The sequence below is a fragment of the Tyto alba genome, unplaced genomic scaffold (assembly GCF_018691265.1).
Source record: "Tyto alba isolate M040663 unplaced genomic scaffold, T.alba_DEE_v4.0 Super-Scaffold_22, whole genome shotgun sequence".
In the NCBI taxonomy this organism is placed as follows: Eukaryota; Metazoa; Chordata; class Aves; order Strigiformes; family Tytonidae; genus Tyto; species Tyto alba.
Window position 1 is genome coordinate 28,631,126 of NW_024881296.1, and position 22,289 is coordinate 28,653,414.

Consider the following 22,289-nt stretch of genomic DNA (forward strand, 5'->3'; position numbering starts at 1 on the left):
CTTGTCCTGGGGTACATAATGGTGTTCCCTATCTTTATAACTATATGTTTCCAAATTGTGAAATAGATTATGATCACCACCGAGAATTTAGATGTTTACTGGTTTTGGTACTAGTAGTTTATAATATTTTTTCTTTACAGAAGAAATATTACTGAAGTTAAGAATCTCACTCAAACACCTAGTGATAAGCTTTATCTACTTAGACATGCTCAGGCATGTCCTTACAAAAGAATTATTGAAATTCATGATTTGCAGCATCCTTTAGAATTCTGAGCCTGAATTATTGATAAAGATATTTTCTTTTCCTGTTTGTGTATTACTTATTATGAAGGCTCTTAACATTAAAATAAATCACATGGAACGATTTTTTTTGTCCACATTTTTAAATACAGAGTCTCTTTATATATGTATTGTCCTTTCTCATTTATAAAGGTTGCCATGTAAAGACTGGACACTTGATGTCCTTAGTACCTGTATATCTGGAGGCTACCAGTATATCCTATTTTAAACACATAGATTTCCACAAATATTGTGATATAAGTGATAGCAAGTATAAATATAAGATTTTTTTTTTTAAATGAAACTGACTGTATTAAACTCTCAAGTTGTTCTTAAATTCTACATTAGCCTTTGGTTTCTGTAGTCAAGTGTTGTACAAGCTGCTTCTTAACAAGTGACTTGAGTGCCTGGATCTTTTAAGTGCCTCTCAGATAGACTGTAAAATATTATCAAAGACTGTGACCCGGTCTTATGTTCAAAAGCTATGAAAAGTAGGAAATAAAGTCATTGCTGTGGTTGGTAACAGAAAGATAAATCCCTTCTTTGCCAGTGGTTAAAAAAATAATTTTTATGAAGAAAGCTCTTCTGATAAAAACAGAACACTTCATGGTAGCAGGAGGAATCACATAGTAAATGAATGTTAGTAAAATATCAAGTGTACCAACTGGTGAATTTTTGTCCATCACTTCAGTTAGGAATGGAATCCATATTTCCAGGTTTCCTGTCTTCTTTTGGCTTTTTTGGTGTCCTACTATGATGTAATGTATAGCTTGTCCTTCAGCAGGATTTCCTGTATTTTGGCATGCTGTATTTCCACTGTAGGAGAAAATAACTGTATCCTTGTTTATGCAGTGTTCCATCTACAACTAATATCAGAAAGGAAGCTGGTTTTACCTGTTCCTACATAGCAGTCGTGTTAAAGAGAGTGTTAGTATTCAAAACAGTAAATACAAGAGGCTATTCTAACCTCCTGCAGTGACTGTTATTCTTCTTAGTTTTATACAATGTATGTCCCTAGGGTAAAACTACCGTTTGTGGAAAAGGAGCATTACTCTCTACAACCAGTCCAGCATCGAGTATTGTTACTTAAATTGTATTGGAACCTAGATGTTGACAGGACACTGTGTGATAACTCTTACAAAGTTTTCTTTGTGTAATTTACAGACTGGAAGGTCAGCAATGCTACCTGGTGTCCTAGCTCAGTTTCTTTTTCATGTGTCTCTTGTGGGCCTTCCTTCAGTTATTCTGTCTTCACTTGTTCTTTTCTTTGATGTGTGAAAAATTATTTGTTCAAAATCTTTTTGAATTCATGTATATATTGGCTATTCAATATGGATGTGTGTGTGGTCTAATATTTTTTTCCATACTCATAATATTTTAAAGATACTAGAAGGTATATTATGGAAAGGGGGGATCCTTCCATCCTCTATATTGCTATTGTAAATTTAACTACTTTTTTAGGAAGTATGACCTCATTACATAAAACAATCTCTTGACTCAGAGTTGCAAGTTTTGTATGTGCTAAGAAGAAATTTGTTGTTTGTGACAACTGTGGTTAATAGAAAGATAGCCTGAATCAAACAGTAACTAAAGGAAAAAAAAATCATATTTTTCTTCTCCAATACACATTTAAAAAGAATTTTCAATGGAAAAGGTTTCAGGTTCAGTGTGCAAAGCATACTGGAAAAGAGATTATTAAGAGGTTGTTAGTCTTTCATTTAGACTTTCAAAAATATTTACAGACTTTCAGGACAAGTTTCAAGTATTCTTTTAATGGCAAAGTAAGGAAAATTTATTAAGTTTTGATTAATTATATCCTGGTCTTTTAGCATTTTGAAAGAAATCTATAGAAAGAAAAGGATTAACCTCTGATGTTAATTCTTACTGTTTTCAAAGTCGAAATTACATCTTTTGGATTCATAAGAAATAATTAAGTTCTAAGTGAGATCATAGCCAAAAATACAATGTGTTCTGTGCAAAAAGCAGTGAGTCTTTGATACTGCTGTATGTTTAATATAAGCTACTGAATAATTTACTTAATTGTCAGGAAATGTTAGACTATGGAGACACATTCTGAAAGAAAATGAAACATTCCTGCAGTGCTGTTGCACTCAAATGCTTTTCCAGTACTACAAAATAGTACCAGTGGCCATATCGACTTTCCAAGTGAAAGTAAAATGTTAGGTAGATAAGATCTAGCTATCTGTGATTTAGAGTTTGTCTTTCTTCATACCATTTAGTCTCCTAATGACTAAGTTTAAAAATAATAAATGCCTCATCCCATTGGAGAATTTTCTTACAGCTTTATTTTATTTGCTAAATTATTTTAGTTGCTTACAGCTCAATTAACTGTGAAGTTTAAAAGGGCAGGGGGAGGAATTACAATGGTCTTGCTGTTGCTGCTCTGAATGAATATCCCATTAACAGAACTCAGGAATATAGTGTCTGATGATTTTGCATTTCTGAATGACTAACAGTGTAGTCAGAATCTTTATAGTCATGTGTGGAGTGGCAAGCCAAAACTCAAATTATATTTCAGTAAATAGACTTGGAGTTGCATAATCACACTTCTCATTAATGAAATACTTTCCTTGTTTTCTGCTACAGTTGTTTTCCAGAGGGATTTTCAGATGCCCACCTTTTTTCTTCTTCTTCTTTTTTCTCCACTTTTTTAAGAGTTTAGCCTCCACTTGGACCTTGATGCTATTGTTAGGGTGAGCTGATAACCACCTGCCTCAAAAGGGAGTAGAGCTCACAGACACTTTTCCCCTAACAACTTCAATTGCATTCATGCTTTCATTGCATTCCTGGCACTGGCACTCTGATGGTTTCTGGGAGACCTAACTCCTGGACTTGAGGCAGTGAGAAGCTGCCTCTGCTTGTAATAAATAAATAAAATGTTCTGCCAGTTAATTAGAGGACAAGAATGTACCAGCATTGGTGCAAAGTCTATGCAGAGAGAAACCTGCTGAAGATGAAAGTGGCAGTAAAACTATTCCTTTTGGTGGCAAGTAGCTGCAAGGTTGAGTTTTCTCTTACGTTTAGTATTCCCTCAGTATAAGCATCTGAATATGTTTTCCACTTGCTCAAGGCTCTGCAGTTCCTTCTCACACCTGGACTGACAGAAGCAGGTCTGTGTCCTTTATCTGCTTCAGCTACTCAGAAAGTCTGACTGCAGATGTTAGTGCTTTAGTAAATATAGCCACCAGACTCTCAGCATATTCTCTACAATTTGCAGAAACTGGCAGCTGACCTGGTTCCAGCTCTCCCATGGTTGGAAGAAGAGTGTTAGGGATAGACCAGGGAGCACACCATCTGCTGAACTCTGGTGGTGTTCCACACTGGCCAAAGATCTGGACTCCAGTAAACCTTCTTGGCAACAAGACCACTGAAAAGCTTACATTTCTGAAAAATATTTTACCTTGGACTACATTACATTCAATGAAATCGTTTTGATCAGTTCTTCTGAATATCTTCTCATGAAATGATTCCCGTTTTCTTACTCTGATAGCTATCCACTCTTGCTTTCAGATAAGACTCCTACTTTAATTAATTAGAATTTAAATAATGATTTATTTTCATTATTGAGGTGATTTTGATTATATACTAGCTTTATGGTTTAAACAGCTCACTTTGGTACTAGTCTGAATCCCATTGCTTGCCCAACTGTTTATTTTCTTTAAGTTAGGCTGGAGAAGAGTTAATTTTCCACAAATTTTGTTTTGCTCAGTCTACCTATGTCTATCTATGTATATAACCTATATTATAACTGTGTGCATAGTTATACACAATATGATATATATTTGATATATGTTCTGTATATTTATACATTATTACATAAATGTTTAGTATGTGGTGGTCACAACCACTGTTGTTAAATGCATCTAACACATAGTCATTTTCAGTGGAAATGTTTCATGGGACCTAAAATAGAATTTCAGCTACTACAGTGAAACACAAGCCTTTCTTCCTGAAGGTCAATATTAAATAAACTGCTGCTTTTCTTTCCAGGTACTCCCAACCTCTGCATGAAGAAATAGCTTTGCATAAACATCTCAAACACAAGAACATTGTCCAGTATTTAGGTTCTCTTAGTGAGAATGGTTTCATTAAGATATTCATGGAACAGGTGCCAGGTGGTAAGTTGTGGGGGAGACTGGTTTGGTGGTTGGTTGGTTTGTTTTTTAACATTTAAAAAGTATGAAAACCTATTGTACTGCAACAAGATACATTTAATGCAAATGTAATATTCTTTAATATCTCTTTCCTAAATTAATGGGGAAAACTGTGTTTTTAAAGTGCTTAAGTCCTCTCATTCAGTATTTAAATGGGATGTGCTACAGATACAGCTCAGATCATTGCTGTAGCAGGCAAGCTCCTTTTATCTACATATCTGTTGTGAGTTGACACTGGCTGGACTCTAGGTGCCCACCAGAACCACTCTATCACTCCCTGAGATGGACAGGGGAGACAAAAATATAACAAAAGCCTTGTGGGTCAAGATAAGGACAGGGAGAGATCACTCACCAAGTACCATGCCAGGCAAAACAGACCCAACTCGGGGAAAAATTAATTTATTACCAATTGAATCAGAGTAGGATAATGTGAAATAAAACAAAATCTTAAAAAACACTTTCCTCCCTGCCCCCTCCCTTTTTCCTGTGCTTAGCTTTAGTTCTGATTTTCTCTCCCTCCTTCCCTCCCAGTGGCACAGGGGGACAGGGAATGGGAGTTGTGGTCAGTTCATCACACGTTGCCTCTGCTGCCCATTCTTCCTCAGAGGGAAGACTCCTCACACTCTTCTCCTGCCTCAGTGTGAGGTCCCTCCCACAGGAGACAGTCCTTCATGAACTTCTCCAACATGAGTCCTTCCCATGGACTGCATTTCTTCATGAACTGCTCCAGCGTGGATCCCTTCCACGGGGTGCAGTCGTCCAGGACCAAACTGCTCCAGTGTGGGTGCTCCATGGGGTCAAAAGTCCTGCTAGCAAACCTATTCTGGCGTGGGCTCCCTTATCCATGGGTCCACGGGTCCTGCCATTAGCCTGCTCCAGCACGGGCTTCCCACAGGGTCACAGCCTCCTTTGGGCATCCCCCAGCTCCAGCATGAAGTCCTCTGTGGGCTGCAGGTGGAGATTTGCTCCACCGTGGTCTTAACCATGGGCTGCAGGGGCACAGCCTGCCTCACCACAGTCTTCACCACGGGCTGCAGGGGAATCTCTGCTCCGGCACCTGGAGCACCTCCTCCCCCTCCTTCTCCACTGGCTTTGGTGTCTGCAGGGCTGTTGCTCTCACATGTTCTCACTCCTCTCTCCAGCTTAAATAGCACTTGTGCAGCTACCTTTTCCCCTTCTTAAACACATTATCCCAGAGGCACCACCACTGTCGCTGGTGGTCTCACCCTTGGTGTTGGCTCTGTTAGACATGGGGGAAGCTTCCAACAGCTTCTCACAAAATTCACCCCTGTAGCTCCCCCATTACCAAAACCTTGCCATGCAAACCCAACACAAGATCAGAGATGATCTGCGGTCATCCTGCTAGAAAGACTGTAGCTAGTCGCATTTGGCTGAGCCCTCCATGAGCACCTGTCGTGGTTTAGGCCTGATTGACAGCCAACCACAATGCAGCACCTCTCTCTCCCTTCCCCTCCGGCAATCAGAAGGGACAGAGAGCCAGGCTTGGGGTTCAAGATAGGACTGGGATGGGGAGAAATTCCCCTTTATGATCACGAGCAAGAGGCAGACTCGTTAGGGGAAGAAAAAAAGAACATACATTTATTACAGACACTAACAACACAGAGTAGGACAGTGAGAAGCATTGCCACATCTTGAGAACACCTTCCCCCCACCCCTCCCTTCTTCCTGGGCTCAGCTCTGCTCCCGATACCTCTACTTCCTCCCCCAGTGGCTCAGGGGCAGGGAATGGGGGGTGCAGTCAGTGCTGCTGCTTACTTCATGTTCGGTGAGGGGAGTTTCCGGAACTTGTTCCTCCTGCTCCATTGTGGTCCCCCTCTCACAGGAGACAGTCCTCCACAAACTTTCTCTGACATGAGTTCCTCCCATGGGCCGCAGCGTTCCCCACACTGCTCCGTCATGGGTCACTAACTTTCTCCAACTGGATTCCCTCCCACGGCTGCAGCCCTTCCCGAGCTGCTCCGGCGTGGGACTCCCCCGCATGCTGCAATCCTCCCAGCACTGAATTACAGCAGCGGGGCTACCTTTTCCCACGAGACCCCGGCCTTCTTCAGGCACAGAACCTTGACCATGCAAGCAGGAGCCACAGGCCATAAATCAATGTCTGCTCCACCGTAGATCTCCATGGGTGGCGGGGGGGGGGGGCCGCCCTGCTGTCTCACCACAGGATACAGGGGGGTCTCTGCTCCGGCACACCTCCCCCCTCCTTTCTTCCTCCGTTCCTCCACTGACCTTGGTGTTCATGCAGCTGCAGCGACTCCTCCTCACAAGTCCCACTGCTCGTCACCACGTCCCTTCTTAAATACGTTATCGCAGAGGCGCAGCCGATTGGCTCAGTTTTCCAAACAGAAGTGGAGCTGACGTGGAGCTGGGGGAGCTTCGAGAAGCTTCTCACAGGGGGCCGCCCCGATAGCCCCCTCCCCTGCCACCAAAAAACTCCACCACTCAGTCAACCCAGGACAGCACCTAACACAAGAGAAGGGTGATTGGTGATCGTTGCTTCTGTGTGCAACCAGAGAACTCAGGAGCCAGATGCAACAAAAATCCTACTTCTTGAGCTTAGCTTTTTGAGAAACAGTGCAGTTGGTGTATGCACAAAGACATGCATATGCACATCCACCCTTTTTCACTCTTTTACAACATTTGTCTGGGGCAACTTCTCTTCAGGCATAGGAGGGGGTGAGCACATTGATTTAAATGGGTTTTGATCTGCCTACTTGAGGAGGCATATGCTTCTCTGCTGCAGCTGAGGCCAGTGGAGATACTGAAACTCTCTTTTTAATTACTCAGGCCAGTAATGATGAAAGTAGTCATTTTCCTGGAGAGAACTTTGGTTATAGAAGTGCCTACACTTGCTTTGGGATTGATGTTTGTTGTTACTTTTTTTTCCCCTTTTGGGGAGAAGGCAAAATTTAATTAGGTTTTTACTCTCACTTTTTTTCTCTCCAAAATTATAGGCAGCCTTTCTGCTCTTCTACGATCAAAATGGGGACCATTAAAAAATAATGAGCAGACAATTGGCTTTTACACCAAGCAGATTCTTGAAGGTTTAAAATATCTCCATGATAATCAAATCGTGCATCGAGACATAAAGGTAAGAATTTGCAGAGAATTAAGCCTTATATGGTTATGCAGTTACATAACACTTTATTTGTCTTGTAATGTAAAAACTCTTTTTTCCAAAAGTTCCTCATCACATATCCTCTCTGCTATTCTGAACTGTGGGTTAGGTAAGTGAACCACTGTTGATTTGAATTTGCACCAGCAGAATACATTTATTTTTATTTTACAAGAATCGACATATAGCCACTTAAGATATGATTGAGTGGATTTTTTTACTTCTGTTTTCAGTTACATGATCAAACTTCCATAAAAGCTTATTAGATGTGAAGACGACTGTGGATGGGATATTAGCAGGTTCTTTTCCAAGCAGATCGCCGATTAGAAAGTTGTCCCTTTCTTATTATTCTTTAACTGAATTCCTTTAGTATTTTTGTAGTAGGGGAAGTTCTATTTGAGATGAAGTTACTGATAATGGGATTACATGAGACAGGAACAGTGTTGTTTCCTCTTTCACCTCCCCTTTTAAGAGCCTTAGGAGGTAATTACTGCTTACTAAAGAGTGCATTATAGAAGCAGGCTATGCAAGAAGTCTTAGATGAAGAGTCAGCAGAGAAAAATAATTGCTCTGTATGTTCTGTTACTCAGGGTGATAATGTGCTTATCAACACATACAGTGGAGTGTTAAAGATTTCGGACTTTGGAACTTCAAAGAGACTTGCAGGAATCAACCCATGTACTGAAACTTTCACTGGTATGTTCCCAGAGGAGACTCTCTTTCCTCACTCGAACTTGCATGTAGGGTCAGAATCCACAGCTGCTGAACTTTCATTGACTTCAAATCAATATAAAAGGTTGCTGCAACAATAACTCCTTGTATACCTGATCTGAAGCTGTATACTGTACTTGTATGCACTGTTCAAAGAGAATGCTGTTTTGGAAGTTCCACTCAAGACATGAAAGTCCTCTACAGTAGAAGAGCTGTGTCTTTCCTATGTTGTATTTGTGTCTCTGTTCTGTGCACATGGCTTCTTCAAGTTGCAGGTTGAAGGCTAACTTTTTTCTTTCATGACTGGCTTGGACATCCTGGCTTCATCTCCAGAATTGCTTATCTACAAAGCCTGTCCCTAACCTTCTTCTCCTTCTTCTTGATAATTTGATTTCAATGTAAAATCATGCAGTGGCATTGCATTAAATAGTAATGTAAATTGCGAAGTAACAGTTACTTTAATTCCATCCTCTGCTCTTCCGTTTCTGCTCTAAATGGAACAATGCAGAATGATGTGTCAGGTTGATTCCCTTATCTCGGAAAAAGTGTTCATGTCACCTGCTGGTTTATGTTCAGATGTCATGTTTCACATCCTTTTCCTCTCTGGATACAATTCAGAGTGATCTTCCTTATTTTAATCTTAATCTATAATACAGTAAATGAAAATTATGTCTGATCCAAAGTTCATTGAAACCTCTTAATAATTGTCATTGGCTTTGAAAAGCTGTATCAGTTCAGTAGATGATATCAGATACTTTTAGCACAAGTAATATTTTGAGTAGCATTTTGAGTTCTATGTAGAACGCATACAGAAATTTTTGAATTTTGAATAATAAAGAGTATTTTTAAAACTCTCACAATATTGCTCACTCCTCAGTGATTTTGTTCCTCTTGTCCTTTAGCTATCTATTTGCATCATTAGTGCACCGAAGTAAAAAATGAGTATGTTTTAAACAGGTACCCTTCAGTATATGGCACCAGAAATCATAGACAAAGGGCCACGTGGCTACGGGAAGGCTGCAGACATCTGGTCTTTGGGATGCACAATCATTGAGATGGCTACAGGGAAGCCCCCATTTTATGAACTGGGAGAACCACAAGCAGCTATGTTTAAGGTCAGATATCTTCCTTGTACAACTCAGTCCAGTGTTTGTAAACACAGGAAATCTCATGACTCTTTTGGAGAAGCTAAAATTAGATATTGCAGGAAAAGAAGGTAAAGGAAATGCTTGGTTAGTGATGTTGTTAAGAAGAATGAGCTGATTCAGCTGAGTGGGAGTGCTGTGTATTTTTGAAGAGAGTAATGGAGCAATAGCAGCTATTTAGCAGCTTGGGTGTTTAAAAAAAAAAAAAACAAAACCAAACAAACTTGAGAAAAGAAGCAGTTTTCTGCTTTGAGAGAGTCTTTACTTGCAATTGTGGGGTTTTTTGATGTAATTTTTTATATGGTTTGTAATAGTGTTTTTCTCTGAATTAATAAACTAGCTACAGAAAGATAATATCAAAACCTGAGAAAAATATACAATTTTTACTATATAAACACTTTTTTGATGCTATTTAGCTTTTGGGAAAAGAACAGTGTAGGCCATTGTTTTTCCCTTTATTTGTCTCAGGTGGGAATGTTTAAAATACACCCAGAGATTCCTGAATCCATGTCTGCAGAAGCCAAGGCTTTCATTTTGCGTTGCTTTGAACCAGATCCTGATAAACGAGCTTTTGCTCACGAGCTACTTATAGATGAATTCTTGAAGGTTTCAAGCAAAAAAAGAAAGTCTCCATCAAAGCTCTCAGGTAAGTGCTTCTAAACTCAATCTGGAATTTTTCTTTTGGTGATACCATTTTCTAAAACTGCTGATTTAGTCTTTAAGTTAAACACAGCAGATCTCCATCCCAGGTAAACGTTCAGTTATACCTTTTTTTCCAGCATCTTGCTGCAGAAACACTGTTGTAGCAGAATTCTGTTATCATGTTGTCACAGAGGTGATTTATATAAGTATTTTATTACCGTTTCTAAAAGTTTGTTTATGGTTTTGTACAGCTTTTGTGGTCGTGTTGTGGGTTTTTTAAAAATTTGCATATTTTTTTGTTCAAAGATTGTTCGCGTAGGGTATATTTTGTGTAAGGTTAGAACATGCTATTGAGCCTCAGGGGAGTTTTCTACATGAGCAAAATAATCTTTGTTTCACAGCAAATGTGCATGCACTGCATTATTTTTGTTTCATGTACTCGTTTCCTGTAATGTTCTAAATTATGGAAAGTAACAAAGGAATTTTGAGAGTATGAATGACATATTCTACATGTGTGCTTATATACCTATAAAAATATTTTCTGTGTATTTTTAGCATGATACTTAAAAGAATTAAAATGCCAGGTAGAAGAGATGGCATTGGATGATGTTGTGGTTTGGGCCTGATCAGCAACCAACCACTGCAGCTGGTCACCCTCCCTTCCCCCTCCCCACCTGGGAATGGGGGAGGGATTAGAGGGGTGAAGGGAGACTCGCAGGCTGAGATAAGAACAGTTTAATAATGGCAATAAAACGAGAACAATAACGATGATGGGGGGAAAACAAAAAGAGATATATAAACAGGCAATGTACAGCGTAATTGCTGACCACCCGCTGACCAATCCCCAGCCTGTTCCCGGCCAGCGACCCCGAGATACCAAGATCCCACAATCGCAATCCCAGAAGCGAGAGAGAGAGAGCTCCTTCCCAACCACCCCTCCTCTATACAGTGAGCACGACGTTCCATGATATGGAATATTTCACTGGCCAGTTTGGGTCTGGTGCTCTGTCCGTGCTCCCTCCCTGCTCCCTGTGCCCTTGCGCACGGGCAGGACATGGGGAGTCGGAGAGTCCTTGAAGTCTCGGTAGCAACTGAAAACATCAGTGTGCTATCAGCATTCTTCCCATACCAAACCCAAAGCTAAATCCAAAACACAGCACTCATCTAGTCCCTGAAAAGGAGTATTAACTCTATTTCAGCCCAAACCAAGACAGATGATCACTTTTAACATGGTTTCCACCCTTCACAGATTAAAATTAACTTTAAATTGCAATGAATTACAGTTTTAGAGATTGCAGTCAGGAGAGTCCAGATAGCCCATAAAAATGGGAAGTTATCCTTTAGACCACACTTATTTTCTCAGTTAATTTCAGCACATTTAACTTTCTTTTTTCTTTCCTTCTCTCCCACAGTTCTTTCAGCTAACACAAATGGTGAGTTTTAACATACTTCTCTATCAAAACGTAACTGTGTAAATAGTGTGGTTTTCACTTACTCTGGTATGATTTGCCACACAAAAATGTTGCAGAGAAGTGGGCACGATTATGAAAATAAGTGACCTTTCTCTGTTTGAAACCTCTAATTCATTGTGCAAATTTAAACTACCATTTGTAATCCTACCAGACTATGGCTTAATTGTCTAGGCAAGTGGGTAATATGGGCTTGAAGAGCTGTGTTGTTGTTATAGGGAAATGTAGTGGAAATCTGAACAGGAAATCAAATGTCTATTTTATAGTAGCAATAGAGCCAAGGTTTATGGAGAAAGATAACTTAGATTTTTATTAGGCTAAATTCTATAATTGAAAGGAGCAGAATGCGTTTGAGGCCCCTTGTCAGGCCTGGGTACAGGAGACTAATCTGTTTCAGGAAATGAACTGGGGAGAGTAGGGGGGAGTGAAAAAAAAAAAAAGAGCAAACATGAAGTTGCTATCAAAGTACATTTTGAAATGTGCACATGTGAAATATAGGTATGAATAATTTCTTAGAGAAGTAATGTGTGCTCTGGATTTAAAAAAATAAAAGTTCTGACTTAACATGCATGTTTATCAAAGACAGTGAACTAGTTAATCTTGTATAAAATAATCTGATAAAGAAATGTATCTTCTATGTGCTGTAGTATATATGTATTGTATATAAAATATATATATACACACACACATAAAATTAAGATCTTGGAAGCTGCTTGGATGACTTACCCTGTAGAAACATTTTGCTACTGCTCAAAGTGCATATTGATGATATGAGATCCACATTCAATCCAGTGGTAAAGTTTTGTAAGTGAATTTCAGAGCCCAGCATTTCCACATCTCAGGAAGCTTTTGAATAAAACCATAGCTGATCGATAACTCTATTCAGAAGAATAATCTTTAGGAGTTTTTAAATCAATTTTGCTTTAATATTTTTTATTGGTATGGGGGGAAACTGGAGTCTTTCTGTTTTCTCTGAGAGAATAACCTTTTTGCTTCAGAACTGTGATGGCACTAGTAAATTCTAATTTCTGAATATTCCTATATGAATAGAATATCTTCGGAGTATATCCTTACCTGTCCCTGTTCTGGTGGAAGATACAAGTAGCAGCAGTGAATATGGTTCTGTCTCGCCTGATACAGAATTAAAAATTGATCCATTCTCTTTCAAAACAAGAGCCAAATCTTGTGGAGAAAAAGATGGGAAGGGAATCCGGTCCCTTTTTCTGAGGTAAAGAGCTATCTGGCACTCATGTTACACATTATATTAAGAATGTGTGCACTGGGGTGGTTTTTATAAAGTTTCTTTTCACTGAGTGTCTTTCATTCAGCATCCCAGATGAAAATTTTGAGGATCACAGTGCACCTCCTTCACCCGAAGAGAAAGATTCTGGGTTTTTCATGCTGAAGAAAGATAGTGAAAGGAGAGCCACCCTTCACAGGATATTAACTGAGGACCAAGAGAAGGTGGTGAGGAACTTGATGGAAGCTTTGGCTCAGGTAAAGTCATTTCAAAAGGCAGCAAAAAAGATGGAATTTGAAGACTTATCTGCAGTTACCTGGAACTTCTGAAATTACACATAGTAAAGCAATTAAAAAATAAAGTTTGATTAAACTAGAAAGCATATGCCCTGTAAGCTGTCATGGTTTATTGTTTTATTTGAGCTATTGAAAATAGGCTTTTAAATTATTTATGCTGCATTACATATGCTTTTTATGTTGTTTGTAAATACTATATATATACCTCAATATTAGTGCTGGTCAGACAATGGAAAAACATGTTTTCATTATACTGTATTTTGCCAGTGGTTTTCAGATGGGGCTAACTGAGGCTGTTCGGATCAACTCATGTAAAATGGATGATCCCTAGGAGGTGATTACCTTGCCCTCCTTTTAGAGTTCTGTCTTTTGGTTGACTGGTTTGATGGAGGGAGGTTCAGGTCTTCTGGCCTGCTCTGGCCTTACGTTAGGTTATTGCGTAGAAAAAATGGGTCTGACTGATATCCCACTGCCTTCTAGCCAATAACTATAAAAAGGGAAAGAGAGTGACAGTGAGAAAATAAATTGGACCTATTCCTCACAGCAGTTTGGAGCACATATGGAAGGAAGGAAAGATGGAGTAACAGTGAGAGCTGCAGCAAACAACTAAATAATTGCAGAATGACCTTTTGGCACTCCTTTGTGGGGATGATTCATGGTGATGTATCAGTTCAGGATAACACTGAATAAATTACAGGTCATGACCACAGTGCTAAATGTTGCAACACTGTAATAGGATGACATGATTTTTTGTTCTTGTTTGTAACGTGTGTGTTAGTAGTTAATTGACTCACCTCATTCTCAAGGCTAAGCGTTGCTTGTCTCAAATGTATTCATATAAAATGTGACAACTCATTTTCTAAAGATAGTACTGTTTAGAAACAGATGCAAATCAATATAGTTATTATGCATGTACTACGCTAATGTAATTGGAAATTGCTTCAATACCAATAAAAACAACCTCTAACTCTTGGTGGGGGGAGGGAGGTACCCACAGTTGTCCTGGTAACTATAGAAAGTGTTGAAGTGGAAGGCACTAAGAGACATGCCTGTGATCTGTGCTTTGCTGGAGTGTTGCTATAACAGACACAGTTGTCAGCATGGGTATGAAAGAAATCGGTGACTGAGAGAGGCTAAAACTCAGTCACAAAATCCAGAGAGGGTGCTTGGTGTTTCATGCCTCCCTCAGCTGGGGCTGGAACAGACCAAGAGAGACACGACACAGAGTTGTAGAGTCAACGAGTTCAAAGCACATGTTGCAATTAAGAGTAGTTTGTAATTTGTAGTATTCAGTGCACAGTGTATTTATTCATATCTTTTACACTCCTGTACAATGAGACATACAAACTAAGTGTGCACATATACTTCAGCAACTGATATAAAACAGTCAGCTACTTACTCGCCCAGTAATCTGCATTACCAGTGAGCTCAGCGGTAGAGGTGTGTGCTGCTGAAGTCACACTGCTACCATTTTCTGACCTGTAGCTGCACCTTTCCCTTAACCATAGCAGTAGAGCTTCTGAAAACCTGTATTGCCAACTGATTTTATTGGCTAAAGTCCCTCTGGGTGTACATTTCAAAAGATGGCTATCAAAACTATTTATTTTCCTCTCTCTTCTACCAGGGAGCCGATGAACCCAAGCTAAAATGGGAACACATCACAACGCTCGTTTCCAGCCTCAGAGAGTTTGTACGGTCCACTGATCGTAAAATCATCGCAACCACTCTTTCAAAACTGAAACTGGAGTTAGACTTTGACAGCCACGGTATCAGTCAAGTGCAGCTGGTGCTGTTTGGTTTTCAAGACGCTGTAAGTTGTCATTTTTGTACACCAAAACTGAACACACACACACCTCCCCACCAGAAAAAAAAAAAAAAAAAAAAAAAGCAGCTAGAAGCCAGAAGCAAACAGACCTTCATTAACTTCCACCCAGAGTTACTGAAACAATAATATTTGAGGGCTTTACACCTGTAATAACAGCACCGCAGCCCACAGCCATGACTTGGTTTATTTGCCAGGTGATCCTTTGGCAGGACACAGACCCTGAACACAACTGTTGCGATTTTGCTGATTAAAGATCTAGAAGGTTCAGTATAGTTGGGTAAACATTATGTCATAATACTAAAGCAGGAAAGCCTTTTTAAAAAAATCTCATGTTGGAGGGTTTTCTGAATATCAGGCTTAGCCTACATAAATGCAGTTCTCTTGAACTTGACTTCTCTTATGAATTAATACATTAAACCACTCTATGCCCCCAGTAGTAGTCTGCCTAGCTTCTAATACTGTATTGAGTTCTTACTCTAGTTGTTTTGGTTAGCAGCAGATTTCAGCCAAACTAGACATTTTAATTACAATTTATAATAAACAGGATAAGAAGGAAGAAAAAAGGTTACTTTTCTGTCAATAATTAATGCAAAACTTATGTTTTCCTACAGTGAGCAACCAAACACACACATGGATACCATTTAAACTGCTAATTTACCAAAAGCAGGGGTTTTTTAAGCGATGTATTTAAATGTTAGTTTGCAAGCAATTAGGCTTAATGATTAAGATGAATAACCAATGTGGGAGGGTGCAGCTGTGCTGGGCATCACTTGTCCAGACTGAAGTCATGTCGTAGAAATGAAATGACAGTCCAAGTAGGCATTTGGGGTGGATGATTCTGTTAGCATTTAAACCTGGGGCACTCCGACAAGCAAAAGAGCTGTCAGGAAGGATTGCGTAGCATATAAACTGTTTGTTGCATAGACTACACTCACAAGAATTAGATGCTGTTTATGGAAAAATAAACACCTAATGTGTGAAATGAATTTGTAAAAGGGAGGTTTCCAGAAATCAAAGTTTTCTCTTTGAGTACACTTCAGCTCTCCATTCTATTTAGCCTCATACTGTTTTGCCACTTGGAAGAAAATAAACCAAACATACAAGGTCAGGAAAAAAATTGAGGGGGTGAAGTTACAAGTGTTTGGGTTGGTTATCTGATAGAGTTGTTGCTGGGCATCAGCTGCTCAGTGGTAATTACCTGAATCATGTTCTTTTCAATGAAAATTTTACCCTCTTCTGTTAACTTCGTCATTGCAAATTTCTGGCTTTTAACTGGTAAATGTCTCTTTCATTACTATCTCTCTATTATTTAGCTAGGATAACTCACAGAAAGTTCAAATAAAAACTTTGCTTTGTATGTGCCCAGTCTTAATTCTTTTAGACACGTTCAATAGTAGAACACCGAAATCCAGATCAGTATCGAGACCTCAGATACTGCAGAAGGGGATATTGCTAAAAGTGAGGGAAAGTAGTTCCCTTGTTCTCAGGACTTAATAAGGTAATTTTAAGTAGCAAGGTTTAATAATCACAACATCCTCATCAGAGCAACCTAGAAAATGTAGTTCTGTGCTGTAATATAAATAGCTGTATCACATTACTGTGGATTGTTGTGTTCTTGACAAAGTTACGTTGGGCTGCTTCAGCTCTTAAATAGGCTGCGTTTAGCTAAACCTGTGTCGGTGTCTGGGCAGGGCTCAGTCGGGGAAGGTGCAGGGTGCTTGCAAAGGGGGGATGTGCTGCCCCGGGGGGGACTCTCAGGTAGGCTCGGGCCCGGGGCAGGCTCCCTGGCGCGGCTCTCCAAGCCCAAGCACAGTGTCCAAGTGCCATCTGGTGGCCACTGGCAATAGAATTGAGGAGATGGGGCGGGGGGCTGGGGAGGGGGTGGGTACTGTGGTGGTTTGACCCTGGCTGGCAGGTACAGGAAAGCCCAGTCGTTCCTTCGCTCCCTCCCAGAGGGATGGGGGTGAGAATCGGAGGGGCAAAAGGGGAGAAAACTTGTGGGTCAAGATAAAGACTGTTTAATAACTGAAGAGGAAAAAAGCCACTGCAAACCTCACAAGAGATGCAAAAGCACTCACCAAGAGTAGACTCGTGCCCAGCCAGTCCCTGAGTGATGGCTCCCCTGGAAAAAACTACCTCTCTAGTTTTATTGCTGAGTATGATATTATATGGAAGGGAATATCTTTTAGGTCAGCTCAAGTCAGCTATGCTGGCCTTCTAGCCTTTAGTCCACCCCAAGCCTACTCACTGGTGGGGCAGGGTAAGGAACGGAGAAGGCCTTGACAGTGTGAGCTCTGCTCACCAGTAACTAGAACATGGGTGTGTTATCAAGGCTGTCTCAGTCACCAGTCTGAAACAGCACCACGTGGGCTGCTGTGAAGAAAATGAACTCCAAACCCTGTTACAGGTACCTACATAAATTACTGAATGCTGTTGTTTTGGGGCAATGAAAATAATATGATTAATAACATCTATTAACTTTTACGCATCTTCTGAAAGCATCATTTGTGTAACTTCATTCATTTTTTACAGAGAGGTTCTCACAATGTAGGGGAATTAAACTAATCCCTTCTTTAGGAAGACCTAAGAGTGAAGTATCTGCTTGCCCCACTTTTCAGTAAACAGTAGTTGCTACTTTTTTTATAAGGCTTCGAGTAACTTCATAATTTTCTAAATACAGTTATACTTGTTTCTTCCTGCAACTTCTTGAGTTCTGCTCCTACAGAGTCTGTTGCTTTGAACTGCTTCTGTGCCTGGAAAACAGCAGCAAGTCTGTTCGGTGCTGTTGCTGCTTACCGTGGCTGGGCTTTTCGTTGCAGCAGTATCGCCTCGCCTGCTGCTTCCTGTCATTTGGGAGCTGGAACACAGCTCCCCCGAGGTAGAGACATTCTTGCAAGTGGCATGGAGCATCCATAGGGGCACCTTGGGAATATGGCTAAAAGCAGTTTGAAAGCAGCCCTGTAGGCAATTAGGAGCCAACGCAGTGTAGAGAACTGTGTGGTTGTACTAAGTAAAAAGTAGAAGGAAAGAGAAAATGGCACAGCGCACAAATGAAGTCCCCTGACTGTTTAAACTAATGTTAATTAACTATTTTCTGAATCAAGAAGGAGCAGTATTACATTACTTCTTTGATACTTCCTACTTGTACTTTAAATTAGGTAAGTATTGCTCAGAGCAAGCAGTGAAAATGATGCCAAAAAAACAAGATTCATTAGCTTAGGTTACAAGCTTTTCATAGTATGGCCCTAGGTATTTGTCTTGCATTCTTTTTCTCTCCAGACCCATGAAGGTTAAATGGACTTTAGTATTGCACTCATCAAAAATCCCCTAATATGGGAACTAATACTTGATAAAAAGTATAAAATATTGCAGGACTTGCAATAAAATGGTGGAAGTTGTCAATGTTGCTATTTTCTTAATGACAACATTAAATAGTTTTAATCGCCTGCTTTGATACAGCATCTATAAGTTCAAACACTTTATATAATGCTGACATATATTATAGTTTTAAGTTGGGGAGAGGGATATAATATCTGAACTGAATTCTCTGTTGCTAGGTAAATAAAGTTCTCCGAAATCATAACATCAAACCCCACTGGATGTTTGCACTGGACAGCATAATCAGAAAAGCTGTTCAGACTGCTATTACTATTCTGGTCCCAGGTGAGTTATTTCTTAATACTCAGCAAATATTTATTAGCTGATCTCTTTAAACATGCTTTAGGCCTGTGATTATGATGTTTCACTTAAGATTTTGAAACCAGCAATGGCCTTTTTCCTGTTTACTGTCTGTTTTGCAAGTCGAAAACTAATCAGTGTATTGCTCAAGTTATTTTGGAAAGCACCTTTCCAAGATGCGTAATCTAAACAATTCTGCAACACAGTGAGCAGTGGTAGGCTAAGGTGCTCTGGGGCCTAATTTTTGAGGTGCACAATGCTCTTCTTGAAATCTAAAGGACAGACCGCTTGCCAGTACACGCCAATTTTGGAAGGGTTTTACAAAGCGTAGATTAATTATGTGCTTTTTTGATCTTAGTATGTTCAGCCTTGAAAAAGGTATGTAGGATTTAAATGCAGAGACAAAATGGATCAAGGAGTGAATGTCCCTTTTGTAAAGAGAAATGTACTTGTTAGTTCTTCAGCAGAAAGGACAAAAATCTATAAAAATGAAACGTGATTCAGAAAAAAAGTATGTTTTGGTGAGGAGACTATGGGGAGTGCTCAGCAGTAAGAAGCCACAATTGAAGGAAGGAAGGAAGAAAGAAAAGATTTATATTAAATGGTTAGAATTAACAGACAGATGTTGTTGCAATAACAGATTGTGTAGGAACACAAGATCTCGTGTACATATCTTGCATACCTGGTAAGCTCTGGTGAGTAGTTTAAACAGGGAATAACAGAAACCAGAGTACATGTATAGCTTTGTGTCTGCAGTTTTGTGGATGTACATCATTACAAAATAGGCAGTGTTCTCCCTGAGAAGTAGAAGGGAAGTATGCTACTTTTAATTGTCAGGAGAGGGGTCTGTTATTTCCTCTCTGTATCTTTGGATACAATTTTTTGGTAAACACCGTATTCTTATAAAGAGGGAACGCTAAATATGTGAGAATAAAAACAACAAGAATAGCTGGATATAAAAAAAATAATGGTTATTTGTTTAATAAAACATTTCAGGTCAGACACACGAGAAATTACAAAACACTGAGAATGGAATTAAGCAAAATAAAGTACTTCTGCTGCACGTAATACTTCAGCCCAATTTGACATGACCTGCTAGACAAACCTGGAATCTTATTCATCCAGCTTTTTGGTTTTTAGAGCTTTTGAACATTTGATACGCTGAATAATCATCAGTGTAAACTGAGATGCTGCTATGGTCTGAGTGGTCTTAAACCCCTAGAAAATATAATCTGTTCTCTTGCTACAGAAATTTCAGGTCTGTAGGATGATATGTAGAGTGTCACTTAAATCTGCTTCTGTTTTAATGTTTAACATCTTTAATGTTTTGGCTTATATTTTATTGTTACTAATAGAATTGAGGCCACATTTCAGTCTTGCATCTGAAAGTGATACCGCAGATCAAGATGATATAGAAGTTGAAGAAGATCAAGATGAACAGCCTCAGAATCAAACTATCCAACAGCCTTGCATTGTCATGGAAGATGCAGTAGCTACCTCAGGTGTAAGCACACTCAGCTCTACGGTATCCCATGACTCCCAGGCTGCTCACAGGTCACTGAGTGTCCAGCTGAGCAGGCTAAAATTAGAGACAAACAGGTAAGTCTGGACATCAGGTGACATTAACCTACTTGTGACAGTATACACTGTTTTGCTTTTAAAATATAAGTGCTCAGAATATTAGTGACAGTATCAAAATTCCATAGTAGTGCAAGTTGTTCATTAAATGACAGTCATTGTTTAGCTGTGACTGATCATTTATATTAGTTTCATTAATTCCAGAACAACAGTGATGCAAGTTAAGGTCAGTCTTGATTTCAGGTTCCCTTTCAAGGACGGTCTGAAAAAATTGAGCTTCCTGCCAAGCTTCTGCTTTTTCTCTCCTTCATATGCTGTCTATGGCTGGGTGGTGGTATGTTTTGCTTCCACTAAGGCAGAACTTGCTGCTGTTCTTCTCTACAGTTATTCCTGAGGAATGAACTCAAGCTAGTCAACAGCCACACATGAACTCCCCAAGGAAATTGCCTCAGACTTGTTTTGTGCAAGCAGTTCACTGCAGCAGCACCTGTCCTTACCAGCAGGCATTACCTTGTATTAAATAAATTTTGTTCATCAGAGAAACATGGGAAAAATAGGTGTGTTGTTTAAAAGAAGAAATAAGCCAGAAATTTGGATATTGGATTTTTTCAGAAATAAACATATTCCATGTTAAACCTGAGAAGCGGTTCTTTTGGGTTTTTTGTTTGTTTAAGAAATGTCAGAGAAAAATCTGTCAGCTTTATTTATCCACGTAATTTTCTATATGTTTTGATTTCTTTTCATTAAGATATAACAGATAGTCTGTTTAAAGTAGATAATTTAGCTTTTGCAGCATTTGATTTATGACATTGGGTTCCCTACTGACCTCAGTAAATTTTGACTATGACCTTGATAGAAAGAGAACGTGTCTTAAATAAGACATTTCTTGTGCTGCTAGAGCATTCTGTGTAGTTATTGTTCCAATTTAAATTAAAATGTTAAATTTCACTTTTAAATGTGTCCAAGAATTTTGCCATAATTAGTCATTCCTTAGACTGTACTGTTTTTAATAAAGTATCAGTATTTTTGAGGTTTTTGTTACAATTAATTTTTTTTTTGCTTGTGATGACCACTGAGAAATATTTTGATTGCCTTATTGATACACTTAAATACATAAATAGTTTAAATTGTCTCGCTTCCCAGGTTTATGATGGAGAGTAACATCCAAAGTGATAAATTTGTAGAGGTACTGCTTTCTAGTACTTTGCTTTTGTAAATTTCTTAAATGCAAAGCCTTTGGCCAAATAATCACATTCTGTCATTCATGCAGAAATTTTGAGGTCAATAATATGGACAGTTGTTTTCAGCATTAAAGCACTGATGGCATAAGCAACAAGCAGTTATCAAGAGAAAATAGTTGATTATTTTATTGGCCCCAAAGGCCTTTTTCAACCGGAATGGATAGAGGAGGAGTAAATTAGCTGAAAGGTGACTGCACACCTGTCCGGACAGAATATCAATCTGCACCAAGATTAACCAAGCTGTGGGTGTGCGTAGAGGCACAAAGCAGCTCTGTTCACGTGCAGGATGGACTTGTTAAGAATTGTTAGCTCAGGTGTGGAAGCACGCAAATGCAACTATCCTGCTAGCAGGCCTGCCTGCAAGCTAAAAGTGGGGCTTGATTATTTTATGAAGCAATCATATGGGGTGCAGTTTACTTCTGGGCAAAGACAGGTAAGGTGCTTTTCTGCCACATTCTATAGCTGAATTCCAGAATGTACCTATTTTTTAGTGTCCCAGAAAGAAAGTTGCAATGCTCAACTGGTATAAATAAATACAATTAAAAAAAAAAAATAGAGGGGGGGGGGGAGGGAACAAAATCATACTAAAATGGAAAACTCAGAAGTCAGTGACAGGTTTATGGATGTGTTCTCCATGCCTAATATCTCTGACCAAGTTCCTGAACACATACTGTTCACAAGTCCTCCTTTTTACTAAAACACTTTTCTAAAATAACAAATTGCAGCAGTTTCACGTACTGATTTTCCATTGTATTGTGATAATTTTCCTTTGATCAGTTTGAAAGGTGCTGACCACTGAATCTCTGGGTTTCTTTCTGGGTTTCTGTTATGAAGGAAGTCAAACATAGGTTCCAATTTGTTTCTGCTTGACATT

At 39.4% G+C, this 22,289-nt stretch overlaps 1 protein-coding gene across 2 annotated transcripts in view; it reads left to right on the forward strand.

The window, feature by feature from the left end:
- MAP3K5 (mitogen-activated protein kinase kinase kinase 5) overlaps window positions 1-22,289 on the forward strand; it is a 106,209-nt gene that overhangs the window by 79,602 nt on the left and 4,318 nt on the right. Inside the window, exons 16-27 of one of the 2 annotated variants that reach the window (XM_032983115.2) lie at window positions 4,291-4,418; window positions 7,430-7,566; window positions 8,181-8,286; window positions 9,259-9,416; window positions 9,915-10,092; window positions 11,501-11,521; window positions 12,608-12,785; window positions 12,886-13,054; window positions 14,718-14,903; window positions 18,476-18,581; window positions 19,952-20,195; window positions 20,559-20,760. In XM_032983115.2, the coding sequence (XP_032839006.2) occupies window positions 4,291-4,418; window positions 7,430-7,566; window positions 8,181-8,286; window positions 9,259-9,416; window positions 9,915-10,092; window positions 11,501-11,521; window positions 12,608-12,785; window positions 12,886-13,054; window positions 14,718-14,903; window positions 18,476-18,581; window positions 19,952-20,195; window positions 20,559-20,568 (1,621 nt within the window). In that variant the 3' untranslated portion in view covers window positions 20,569-20,760. Of the gene's footprint in view, window positions 1-4,290; window positions 4,419-7,429; window positions 7,567-8,180; window positions 8,287-9,258; window positions 9,417-9,914; window positions 10,093-11,500; window positions 11,522-12,607; window positions 12,786-12,885; window positions 13,055-14,717; window positions 14,904-18,475; window positions 18,582-19,951; window positions 20,196-20,558; window positions 20,761-22,289 lie in introns of those variants that run through there. The other variant, XM_032983114.2, reaches the window with a different exon arrangement.